Source organism: Mustela nivalis (assembly GCF_964662115.1).
Source record: "Mustela nivalis genome assembly, chromosome: 10".
NCBI lineage: Eukaryota > Metazoa > Chordata > Mammalia > Carnivora > Mustelidae > Mustela > Mustela nivalis.
In genome coordinates this window covers 3,501,537-3,513,034 of record NC_139029.1, presented here as the reverse complement: position 1 = coordinate 3,513,034, position 11,498 = coordinate 3,501,537, and the positions used below count along the sequence as shown (strand labels likewise).

Genomic DNA, 11,498 nt, shown 5'->3' with positions numbered 1-11,498 from the left:
ACTTTTCTAGGATACAGCAGCACTGCTCAGCCAGCTGCCCCAAACGTCTCTCCTCTGGGTTTGGAATCCCTCCTAGTGTGCCACCCTTTGGGTCGGTGCCCCTTTTCTATGCAACTACTGCAGGCCTCCCCCTTGTCCCCCCTTCGCCCCCCCAGACAGCGAGTGAGACCGGCATGGAGCAGCTTACATACGGGATGGAGCTGTGGGGTAGGCACCAAGGCCCTAGTAGGAGAAGCCCTAGAAGACAGCTGGCAGCCTCGGCCTCAGGGGCATCTAGCCCACATGAGGTTGGCTCAGGAGGGCTAGGGGCAGGGGGCGGAGGGGGGATACCTCTCCGGCCGCTCGCGGGCTCGGGTGCGAATTTGGAGTCCGCCCCCTGGGTCCGCGGTGTAAGATCGTCACCTAGTGGCTGGTGGCGGAATTAGTGCGGCCGTCCCGGTCGCCGAGTCGCCTCCAACGCACTAGCAGGCGGAGACGCGAGAGTCCTGCCCCCGACCCCACAGCGGAGACCCCCTCCCCGCCTGTGATCTAAAGAGCCTGGTGAGTGGAGTGGGAGAGCCGGGCCGCTCTCCCGCGAGTCTAATCAGAACGGATTCGGCACGCCGCAGAGCAGGGGCACTCCTAAACGGGAACTATCGTACGGAAAGTCGATTATTGGTTGTTCAAAAGATGCACCCAAGCAGGCATCGTGAGAGAAATGTGGACCTGCGTGGTCTCTTTATACCCATTGCACAGGTCTGCCCTGTCTGTATTCTGAATCTCGAGCGGGACGTGCCAGGAGCTCTTCCCGGGCTCCGCGCGGTTTCCCGTCCCCGATCCCGGGCGCCGCTGGAGAACCGGGACCCCGGGCTAGAGTCCGAGCACAGCAACGACCTCGCTTTCGGACGAACAGCCGGGCGCCGAGCGCTCCGCGGTGGTCGAGGGTCGCGGGCTCTGCAGTGGCCCCAGAGGTCGGGAGGCCGGGTCCCTGAGGATCCGCGCGCGGCTGGGCGTGGGGCGCACCGAGCGGTGGGCGGAGCATCTTGGGGGCGGGCTGCCGGGCCAGGACGGTTCCCGGCTGGGCCTCGGAGCGGGGCGGGCCCCGGAGAGCGCGCCTGCCGGGTGGGCTGCGCCGCGAGCCGAGGGGGTGGGGATCCGTGGAAGCCGAGAGGGTCCAAGGTGGGGGTGGGCTGGGGGCCCCTCGCCGGCGGGGCGGGACCCGGCGCGCTTTGTGCCGGTGGGAACCGGGCGTCCGCCGCCGGCTGAATGGGCCGGGGCGGGGCAGCGATTCTCCTCGCTGCGAGGGGTCCGCTCTGCGCCGCTGCGGACGGCGACCTTCCCACCGCGGCGTGGCCGCCGGGCGGGGGCGGGGGCGGGCTGCCCGCCGGGGGCCCTGGGAAAGAGGCGCAGCTTCGGACATGCCCTCCCAGCCCCACGAGAAGGTGGGAAGAGGGAGCGGGTCTGGCTTGAGTAGGTGGGGCTGGGGGGGCTGGATTTCGGTCTCCGCGGCCGCGAGGCGCGCGGCAGCCTCCCAGTCACCCCTGCCACGGGACCGGCACGGATGACTGGGGGTCCCGCCAGCACCGCAGGCGCGCTCTGAACAGTCTCTGCGTCTCCAGGCCGGACGGGGGCCCTCTTGAGTCCGAGGCGGCGCTGGGACTCACCAAGGCCGCCAAACGCCCAGACGCGGCCCCGGGCTCTCGGCGCAGCGGCGAGGTGCCGGCTGCGGCCCCGGGACGCTGGAGGACGGGCCGGGAAGACCTCCAGGGAAGAGGAGCCGGGGTGGCGGGGACCGCGAGCCGCCGGTGGCCGGAGCAGGGGCCCAAACGGCTGGGGCGCAGGGGCCGAGCGGCTCCGGCGCCTCCCGGCTCGGGCTGGCGCTGTCCATGGTGCTGCCACCTGCGCGCTCGTGCGCCAGGGGGCAGCGCAGGCCACCGCGGCCCTCTTCTCCGCGCCGCAGAAGCTGACCAACGCCGGGCAGACAGCTGCGGAAGCCCGACGGGAACTCAGCTCCGAGGGGGACCGGCCAGAGCCCTGGGGGGAGGGGAGCGGACGGGAGAAATGTGAAGGGCAGAGAAGAATAGGAGAGGGGAGGAGGAAAGGAGAGGTGGGGAGAGGGAAAAGGAGGGCAGGAGCGTGGCAGGGAGGGGAGGGGCTACGCAAACCGAATTTCCTTCCCAGGGTCCAGATCTTCGCCCACCCGGATTACAACTACACTAGGCTGCAGGGTCTTTGCGGCCTCCTGCCTCCAGCAATCTGGGGCCTTCTCCTCACCCAGCTGCCCACTGCCCCGAGCTTTCTTCTCTATCCTTTTTCCTTGATCTGGTCTTGTCATATCCATGGCTCTGACCCCAGAAGTCACCGCCCCTCCCCGCAGCTCTTTACCCCACCTGCTCCAGACGCTCTCCCACCTTGCACCGAGTTCTGAAGGCTTTTCATGTACTTGACGCTCAGCTCCAGTATGTCTGCCTTCTCCAACTTGCGTTTCCGGATCTGCAGATCCGTGGAAAGGGCTCTTAGCTGGGCAGTCCGACTTAGAAGGGACGAGGCTGCGGATTGTATCACCCCACCCGTCCACGGCCCCACGTCTCACCTGGTGTGAGTAGTGTTTTTCCAGCAACGACTTCAGCTGCTCCAAGGACACATTGATGCGTGCCCGTCGCTTCTTCTCCATTAGAGGCTTGGAGATCTGTGAAGGGGTGGTATTTTAGGGCAGGGCAACGGTCCTCTCACCCTCTGCCCCACGCCACCCCCGGCTTGGCAGAGCCCCCACTCTGTGCTCCTCAGGACCCCAGACCTTGCGGAAGCTGCTGGAGTGACTACTGGAGCTGGCTTGGGTCCCGGGCTTAGAGCCCATGGTGTCGTTATCTGTGCCTGTGGGAGGCAGTGCCGCCTTTATAGGGCTTCTCGTTTACATGTCAATGAGGCGCTCTTGGGCTCGAGGAACCCCGAGGGGGAGGAGATGAGGGGGGGGGATGCACTGTGAAATTCCCCACCTCCCTCTCCTCTCCCCGGCTCCAGCCTCACCTCCAGGAGCCCTCTTTTCTTCCAAGGGACCCCTCTTCCCCTTTCTCAGGCTTTCCTTTATCCCTTTCACCACCACCATTCCCCAAGTCTGAGGTCCCCTCCCATGCATACCCCTCCATGCCCTGTCCTGTCCCTGTGTCTAGTGCCCCTTAGGTACTGAGCCTCACTACGAGGCCCCTTGCTGCCCCGTCTGCAAGCATTCTGGGGGATACCCACTGAGGAACGTCCATGGGCCCATGGCTCTGAGCCTGGCTCATGACTCTGACAAGGTGCCAGGCCTCTCTGGGCCTGATGAAGATGCGGAGGCAGGGAGGACCCGCCAGCGACGCCTTTCTGCGGGTTTCACGCTCTGGCCGAACTGGCAACGCCACATTAGTCGCCCTAATGTCGGGACAATGCAGCGATTTTCTGCCTGTGGCTGCTCAAAGCCGGGTACAGCCTGGGCCCGAGGGGGCCAAGCAGAGACATGTGTCCCATTAAAGCGTGCAGCCCACCCTCAGGGCTATAGCCAGTCTCCTCTTGGCTGTGGTCTTGGACTGGGAGCTTTCCTGTGCTAAGGTGTAGCCTGGGCACATGTGCCCTCTGGCCCTGTTAGGATGGGGATCCACCTCTCCTAACTGGAGGGACGCTGCAGGCAGCCTCAAGCCTGGGCGGGTAGAACAGCCTCCCCATCCTCAGTCCCGGGTTTCCAGGCTGGACAAGTAGGGCTCTGACACTTCCGTCACAGCCTGCGAGTTTATTCTCACCCGCCTTCTCTTGGTTCCAGCTAATATAAGATGAGAGTAGGAAAGACACTGATCATGTGGGGAGAGCCCCATTCTGTGCTCTTGCAGGTCTGGGACCCCCAAACACTTTCCATTATTCGGGCTGTGGTTGGAGACCCAGAGAGCTTCGTGGAGGAAGCACCCACCGCAGGACCGCTTAGGCCCTACAGCAGGACTGGTGCGGTCCCGGGTTGGACCCTGGGAGCAGGACTCCAGTAGCTGTGACTGAGGGGCTGACGTCCAGAGGACTCCAGGGTTCATACCGAGTTGAGTCCCTGTACTGGGCTCGCAGGACCTCAGGTTCAGGGTTTGTAAAATGGGGTTGCGAACAATGCGGGCCCCTATGGCTGCTCCGGAGGGTGACGAAGTAGCTTGGACGCCGAAGTTCTGCAGTCGAGCCCCGCGGCAGGGGAATAAACAAATTGGCCTTTGCAGGGACGCAGCGTGAGGGGGAGGGGATATTGCTGGGGCCTGGGTGGGCCCCCTCACGACCCCGCCGGAGCCGGGCGTCTTCTCCCCCGACACCCGCGCCCGCGGCCCCCTCCCGCAGTATTGAAGGGCCCTGCGGGGCAGAGGCGTTCTCAAGCCCCAGCAGCGTGGAGAATCGCGCCCCGCCCTCCTTTCAGGCGTAGGTTGCGTGGCCCGCGGCCCCGAGGTGCTCTTCCGCCCCGGGCCGTCGGACCCGCAGTCTGGATCCGGGCCGGGCCGGGCCGGGGTTGGGCGGCGGGGCCGAGGCCGGACGGCCGGCGTTGGCACGCGCCGGGCAGCTTTGAAGCGCCGGGGCTGGCCGGGCCCCACTGGCCTCCGTGCGTTCCTCCGGCTTGGGGCGGTGGCGGCCCGGTACAAAGGCGCCGCGGGGCAGGCGGGCGGCGCGGCTGGGCACAAAGGGGGCAGCCGAGTGTTAAGGGCATTGTGCCGGCCCCACAAAGCCCGCCCGCGCCCGCCCCCTCGGGGCCAAACTCCCGGCGCCCCGCCGCGCGCAGGCTTCCAGCTGCTGCACATCTGCACGGAAGCTGGGCGCGCGCCTCGCTCTGCCGGTCTCCCTCACCCCCGCCCCCGCTCCTGAGCCGCGCGGGCTGCGGGGCAATTTGTCCTCTAATTATGATCCCTCCCCATAAACCGCCGCCCGCGCCTTTCAGCGCCGCGTATTAGCAAACCAATGGCCCTCCGCGCAGCCCTCGCGGCCCGCCCCCTCTCCAGAGTTAGGGCCTCCATAAAGGGGCCCACGGGCCGCCCCTGCCTGCACCCCGGCATCCGCAGCCCCTCGGGCCATCGCTCCTCTGGAGCCCGAGCCGAGGGCTCCCGGCCGCGCTGGGTGGGGCCGCTCACGTGGGTGGCTTAGTGTTTTCCTAAGCAGTGGAAAATTGACCGCAAAATGAACTAATTCGCAATGTTCTGCTTTGCCTGCGGGCGGCGAGGCTGGCGGGGAGGCCTGGGCTGGACTCGCAGCAGTCAAAGTCCGCCCCCCGCCCACTAATGGGCCTCCGGCCCCGCTGCGCCCTACCCCTACCCTGGCACCACCCCCCTGCGTCCCCCTCCATCCCCCAGCCACACACACACCTAGGCTGATGGCCTCCCTGCTTTCCCGGTTTCCCACTCCCAGCGTGGCTCGGCCGCCACGAACAGCCCTTAAACCGGCTGAGGGTCGCGCAGACTCAGGGCAGAGAGAGATCCCGGTGCGGATTCCATCCCCCCTCTCCCCCTCGCCGCGGGCTTTTCCCCGTGCCCGGGAAGTCCCCCACTTTACCCGCGATTCGGGCTCCTGGGCAGCCACCTCCCCGCTAAGACCCAATTCCTCTCCTCGCTCCCACACTCTGTTTCCCGGTCCTGAGCCTGAGCCTCCTACCCGCACTCACAGAGGGGCGGGGCTCCGGCGCGGGGCGCAGAGGTAGGGGAGGCGATTTCTGAGATGCGGGGTGCGGCACCCCCTACTCCCTTATCTGAGAGCAAGCAGGGCGAGGTACTCTCGGGCTGCAGGGAAGGACATAGACCAACTTAGAACCCCGGCTTATGCAAACTGGGATGTAGGCCACGGACTCCCTTTCCATCTTTAGCAGATGGAAGGCCCTAGGGGCCTCTGCAAAGGAGCACAAGTTCTGGCAAAGCGCTGGGGAGATCCAGGTTGTCCTTTGCTCATTCAAGGAAAAAATTCCTTCTATAGTTCTGGAGGCCTCTGGGGGCTTCCAAGAATACTCAGAGCCCTCAGCTTCCTCCGACTTGAGAATTTAGGCAAAAAGTGACCTCCCTTCCCACGGTGGGTTTTCTCAACTTTGGCAAAAGAAAGAACATTACAGAGTAACCGAGGTCTGGAAAGGTAGGGAGTGGAGTTGCAGGTCCCAGGACAGGAGCCGGACCGGATATTCCACCAGCCCTCCCAGGTGATGGCCCTGCTAGCCCCTTCACCCTGGGTGAGAGCCCCTTCCCTTCCTCCAGCACCCAGACATTGAAAGCTAACTGGTGAGTGCCACAGAGGCCACCGAGGGTGAGGGGGGAGAGAAGGGCACTGTGGGTCTCTGCAGATGCATTTCAAAGTGGAATAAAGTGATTGCCTCATGTAATTAACTATCGGGACACAGCAAAACTCTGAAATGACTCAGCCGATTGTCTCCAGATGGGGTTGGAGAGGCCGCGATTGTTTAACTCTCTTTAGCTGTGTTTCGACTCCGAATAGCCCGGCCGCCAAGGGCCCTCCAAGGGACAAAGGCTAGGACTGCGTTGAGTGCCTCCACACTGAACCGGGCTGGCCCAGCTCAGAGAGAGTGACTTCAGAGACACCCCTATTGTCCTAGACCTTTGTGTCTCTCCCCAGCTGGCTCTAATCTTTAAATATTTACCCGGCCCTTTTGTGCACATATGACTTATGCACTTCGGGCTGATGGGCTCATAAATTACGCATCATTTACCCGTTTCCAGACTAGAGAGAGGGGACTTTCATGCCTGGAGCCCAGAATAGCCAGAGGAGGGAGAAGAAAAGCGTTGGAGGATCAGGGTCCCTTCCTGGGGAGAGCAGCAGCTACCCTGAACAGGCCCCTCCTGGCCTCCACGTGGGAAGTGGATGGGACAGAGGACCTCTGAGTGACAAGGAGCCCCCAGGAGGCCCCCTCTAACAACAACTGACCAGGGACCCACCAGCAGGGAAGAGGGGGAGGCCCGTTCTCAGACTTTTTATGTGGCGTCAAGTTTGGACAAGAACAAACTTCTCACCCTGGGAAGCTGGTGTAGGTTGAGGGGCTTGGTGACGCCTTCCAGCTTGCTCTGGGGGATCCCCTCTCCATACATTCTCCCTTGCTCCATCCAGGAACCCTGTTTAAGAAAAAGAGGGTAATTTCATCTCCGCCTGCAGTTTAACTTGGGAGACTCGAGGCGGTTTCTTAGGACTCTTGAAACGGGAGGAATCCTCTCTTAAGCTCAGGGTAGAAAGCCACCGTGGCCGGTGGGCGAAAGGCAGGACAAGGGGGGCACAGGGGAGACCCTGCAGAGGGGCCTTCCTGCATGAGAAAGGGCTCCCTTTGTGCAAGCCTCTGGGCTCTAAGAACAAAACACATTCAAATGCTTATTTAGAAAAGAAGGCGAGAGAGAGGCATCCCGGGGCTGAGTATTTTACCTTTATGTTCTTCTATTTTTATGGGCTTGTTGTTCTCGTGCCTGGGGAGGACACTGGAGAACTGGCCCCAGAGTGGATGTTTTTGACCAGATTGCTTCCCTCTCTGTTTAGGAAAGCAGGTCTCCGTGTATTTGTTTCTGTCCATATCGCTCTGTGAATTACTGTTTCTCTGGGTATCCGCCGATCTGTGTGTGACTCAGTTTCTCTGGGTCTATGCCGCTGTGTGCACATATTTGCTTACTTGCCTCTTTCCTACATTACTGCTCTGTGAGCCGTGGGCCCTGACAGATTCAGCAACTCCAGGTACTTCTAAACATCCCCCCTCCCTCTGGTCCGGCCATCCCTGGCAGGGGACTGTTTCCCCTCTTTCTTCCTTCTCCAAGATGGAGCTGATGGAGAGGGATGGTCTACAGGGAGGTCATGGATAGAGAAGAGAGTGTTGCTCAGGCTCACCAAACTGGATTTCCAGTCACCCTGTGCCCCCAGAATGGGGATGGTCCCTGGGGTGCATCAGGGCCCTAAGGCAGTGTGGACAGCAGATGGCAACGGCCAGAAAAGGGAGCTTCCTGGGAGCAGCTCTCTGCCCCAGGACCAGACTCACTCCCAGGAGTGAAGATGCAATTATTCTCTGGGGTCCCTGAGGCGTCCCAGAATTGGGGGCGAGGTACTGAGTCTGGGTGAGAGCATCAGAAACTGGGGGCAGTGTTGGGAGTGTGAGTTCTCAGCACCCAGCAACACCATGCCTCCCTCCTACATGGTACTGCAACTAGGCAACTTTGGATTTTAAAAACATTAAGTCTTTTCAATTCCCATGAGCCCAGCTTAGCGTATGTTTTCTGAGCATCACTTATTTTATTTCTTAAGATTTTATTTATTCATTAGAGAGAGAGCACACAAGCAGGGGGAGAGGAAGAGGGAGAGGGAGAAGCAGACTCCCCACTGAGCTGGGAGCCTGACACGGGGCTGGGCTTGATCCCAGGACCTGGAAATCATGGCCTGAGCTGAAAGCAGACGCTCAGCCATCTGACACCCAGGGGCCCCTCAGCATCATTTAAACATGGTACTGGGCTTTGCAGAATGTTATCAACACGTGATAGTGAAATGAGGATTCCTGTATTGATTATAGGAAGCTGAGATCTGGAGATGATTTGTCCAAGGTAACAAAGCTGGGCCCTGGCAGTGCTGAGACGAAGATTCAATCCCAGGCTCTCCCTCCTTCCCTGAGCTCAGCTGCTTAGACACCAGGCCTCCTGCCAGGTCATGGGGGGACAGAAGAGGCTGGGGCAGCTAGGAGCTCAAATGCAGGGCTGGTGCCTGCAGTGCACACCCCGCCTGGTCTCAGCACTCTCTGACCCACTGCTCTGGGCTCCAGCCTCTCCCGGGGCCTGTCCCCTATCCCAACTCAGGCTTCCTCTCTCCTGCCTGAGTCTGCCAACTTGGTGCCCGCACTCCCCCCCATCGATGCCCTTGCTCTCATTTCCAGCATAAAGCTGCCAGTCCCTGAGTGCCCCAAGACCTAGCTCCAGCATCCCTCCCATGTGGCCCCCCAACCCTCTGCCCACCCACCCGCAGGCCCCTCCTGGGAGTCCCTTTCCCTCCTCTCCATTCTTCCCTGGCTCCTATCCCACTCCCCCCCCCCATAGTTTATTCCAGTCTCTCCTCCACTTGTCTTTCCCCTTCATCACCCCTCTGTGAGCTCCCCTGGGGGAGGCCATGAACACTTTTTTAAAAATTCCGATTTAAAAAGTAATGTTTGTTGATTGTGCACAATATGGAAAATACAAAAACAAACACAGAAGACAGTGGAAGTCACCCACTGTTCTGTCACCCGAAGATGACCGCTCTTAAAAAACTGTGGCTTCTACTCCCACGGTTTCTCCAGGCTCACACGTCTGCTTTTGCTCCCCTAAGCGAAGCCAGGGTCGCCCCGTAAAGCTCCTTACTCTGCCTTTTAAAAGCGGGTGTCTGCTGAGCTCCGGCACGACTGCCAGCATTCTCCCTGACCGCGAACCGAAGTGGGCGGTCACCCCGCGCGCAGAGTCCCCGTGCGGGCTTCCGGCTGCCTCCGGGGCAGGGTCCCCGCGCGGAAGCAGCCCGGGCTCCCAGCTCGCGGCCCAGCTCGCGCCTGCGCGCCCGAGGGTGTCAGCTTCGCGGGGGGACCGTGCGGGGCTGGCCGAGGGCGGGGTCGCTTCGAGTTCTTCGGACGGGGGCATTCTTGAGTTTGGGGCTCCTTTCTGGCAGACGCAGGCGGCCACATCTCGGCCCGGGACCCGGGTGCCCCGCGGCCCCGCCCGCCGTTCGCCCCTTGTCCTGGGTCGGGGGATCCCGGGGGGGGGGGGGGGGTTGGGAGAGGGCTCCGGGAACTGGCGGGGCGGGGCCACGGACGGGGCGGGGCCGTGGGCGGGGCGCTCCCGCAAAAGCTTGGGGACCGGGCCCGCGGAGCGGTAGTATCGCGAGAGCTCGCGGGAGGCGCGCGGCTCCCAGCAGCCGCACTTCCCCGTCGGCGTCGGCGGCGTAGTGCGCAGGCGCGGCGGGCGGGTTTCCCCGGGCTACAGCCGGCGCCGTCGCCGTCGCCCGCTCGTCGGCCGCCCGGCGCCATGGCGGGCTGCGCGGCGCGGGCTCCGCCGGGCTCCGAGGCGCGCCTCAGCCTCGCCACTTTCCTGCTGGGCGCCTCGGTGCTCGCGCTGCCGCTGCTGACGCGCGCCGGCCTGCAGGGCCGCACCGGGCTGGCGCTCTACGTGGCCGGGCTCAACGCGCTGCTGCTGCTGCTCTACCGGCCGCCGCGGTACCAGGTGCGGGCCGGGCGGAGGCGGACCGGGCGGAGGCGGGCCGGGGCCGGGCCGGGGTGAGGGCGGGAGCCCGGCCGGTTGGGCACGGCGCGCGGGCTCGGTCCGGTCCGGTCGGGGTCGGGGTCGGGAGCTGGGCCTGCGGGGGACGGGCCCGCTTCCCCTGGGCGTGTTCTTCGTCGGCGAGGTGAGGCGGCGGGAGGGACGCAGCCTCGCCAGGCTCGGGGCTCCAGGGGCGCGGGCCCCGCGTCTCGGCCGGAGTGGGTGGGAAATCGCAGTTGGCGCTGCTCGGCAGCCGCGGCAGAGGCGCGTGGGGTGCGGAGGGAGCGCGCCCGCGGCCCTCTGACGTGATGGAAGGTGCGGAGACTTACCTGCCGCCGAGGGTCCGGTCAGGGGCGCCCGCAGAGGCTCGGAGCCGCGCTTCGCGGCGTGGTCTTGGGAGGATCCTGCGGGTCAACGAGGTTCCTGCGGTTTTCCCGCGGCTCTGGGCGGCGGTCGCTGTGATCCTAGCGACGGCAGCCGCAACCGGGAGGCCCCTGCCCTGGGTGCTTCGGGCGGCCGCTGCTCACAGCCGCGCCCAGAGGTGGGTCTCTGGTTACCCCCCGTCGGGTGTGTAGGAAGCCCGAGGGCCCGAGAGGCTGAGTAACTTGCCCGAGGCCGCACGGCCGGACCGCGGCGGCGGCGGCGTTTGGGCCCAGCGCTCGCAGCTTCACCCTGTGGTCGCTGAGCGCGGCGGCCGCCCTGGCTTGCCGGGGTCTGCCTATCCCAAGAAGTGGGATGTGCGCTCCGGGAGCAGCCAGGTGACTGAGCTGCTTTTGCGTCCCTTTCAGATAGCCATCCGAGCGTGTTTCCTTGGCTTCGTGTTCGGCTGCGGCGTGTTGCTGAGTTTCAGCCATTCTTCTTGGAATCACTTTGGCTGGTAAGAAGTACTTGGGGGAATAATGGTTTTGAGGCGAGGGTGGGAGGATCGGGCGGCCGGAGGTGGTGTTTCCTCATCCCCCTGTCTCATCTCTGAGTGGCGGGAGGCTGTTGAGGATTCTGTCAGGTCTCTGCCTCCCACCTAGATTCCTAGGTCTTGGACCCCAAGAGCTTGTGCCCACGGCTTGCTTCTCTTGCAGGCAGAAACGGGTCTGCCTGGCACCGTGCGGGTAGGTGCCCTCATCGGTAATATCAAGAGCCCTTCCCAGCAGAGGGTACGGGTCCTCGGTGACAGGAAGGGGCAAGGCTCAGGCTCTTCTTCACAGGCCTTTTCCATCTCTAATTTCTATTAGGTCACATCTAGTGCCTCCCCCACAGCCAGTGTAGGATTGTCCCCTCCACTATGATTTCAGGCCTTTG

At 63.4% G+C, this 11,498-nt stretch overlaps 2 protein-coding genes across 9 annotated transcripts in view; one reads left to right on the top strand and one right to left on the bottom strand.

The window, feature by feature from the left end:
- Window positions 1-689: 689 nt before the first annotated feature.
- HES3 (hes family bHLH transcription factor 3) lies at window positions 690-10,793 on the bottom strand. 8 transcript variants are annotated; one of them, XM_082686772.1, is made up of 5 exons: window positions 10,532-10,793; window positions 6,975-7,073; window positions 2,573-2,668; window positions 2,391-2,472; window positions 690-2,013 (listed from the first exon to the last, which is right to left on the bottom strand). In XM_082686772.1, the coding sequence occupies exons 2-5, from the start codon at window positions 7,062-7,064 to the stop codon at window positions 1,640-1,642; spliced, it is 642 nt and encodes a 213-aa protein (XP_082542898.1). In that variant the 5' UTR covers window positions 7,065-7,073; window positions 10,532-10,793; the 3' UTR covers window positions 690-1,639. The 8 variants fall into 8 exon arrangements, with proteins under 8 accessions (XP_082542898.1, XP_082542896.1, XP_082542897.1 ...); XM_082686770.1 differs by lacking the exon at window positions 10,532-10,793 and adding an exon at window positions 9,318-9,455; XM_082686771.1 differs by lacking the exon at window positions 10,532-10,793 and adding an exon at window positions 9,379-9,455.
- ICMT (isoprenylcysteine carboxyl methyltransferase) overlaps window positions 9,790-11,498 on the top strand; it is a 9,237-nt gene continuing 7,528 nt past the window's right edge. Inside the window, exons 1-2 of the mRNA XM_082686769.1 lie at window positions 9,790-10,166; window positions 10,991-11,079. Coding sequence (XP_082542895.1) covers window positions 9,972-10,166; window positions 10,991-11,079 — 284 coding nt within the window. The 5' untranslated portion in view covers window positions 9,790-9,971. The remainder of the gene's footprint in view (window positions 10,167-10,990; window positions 11,080-11,498) is intronic.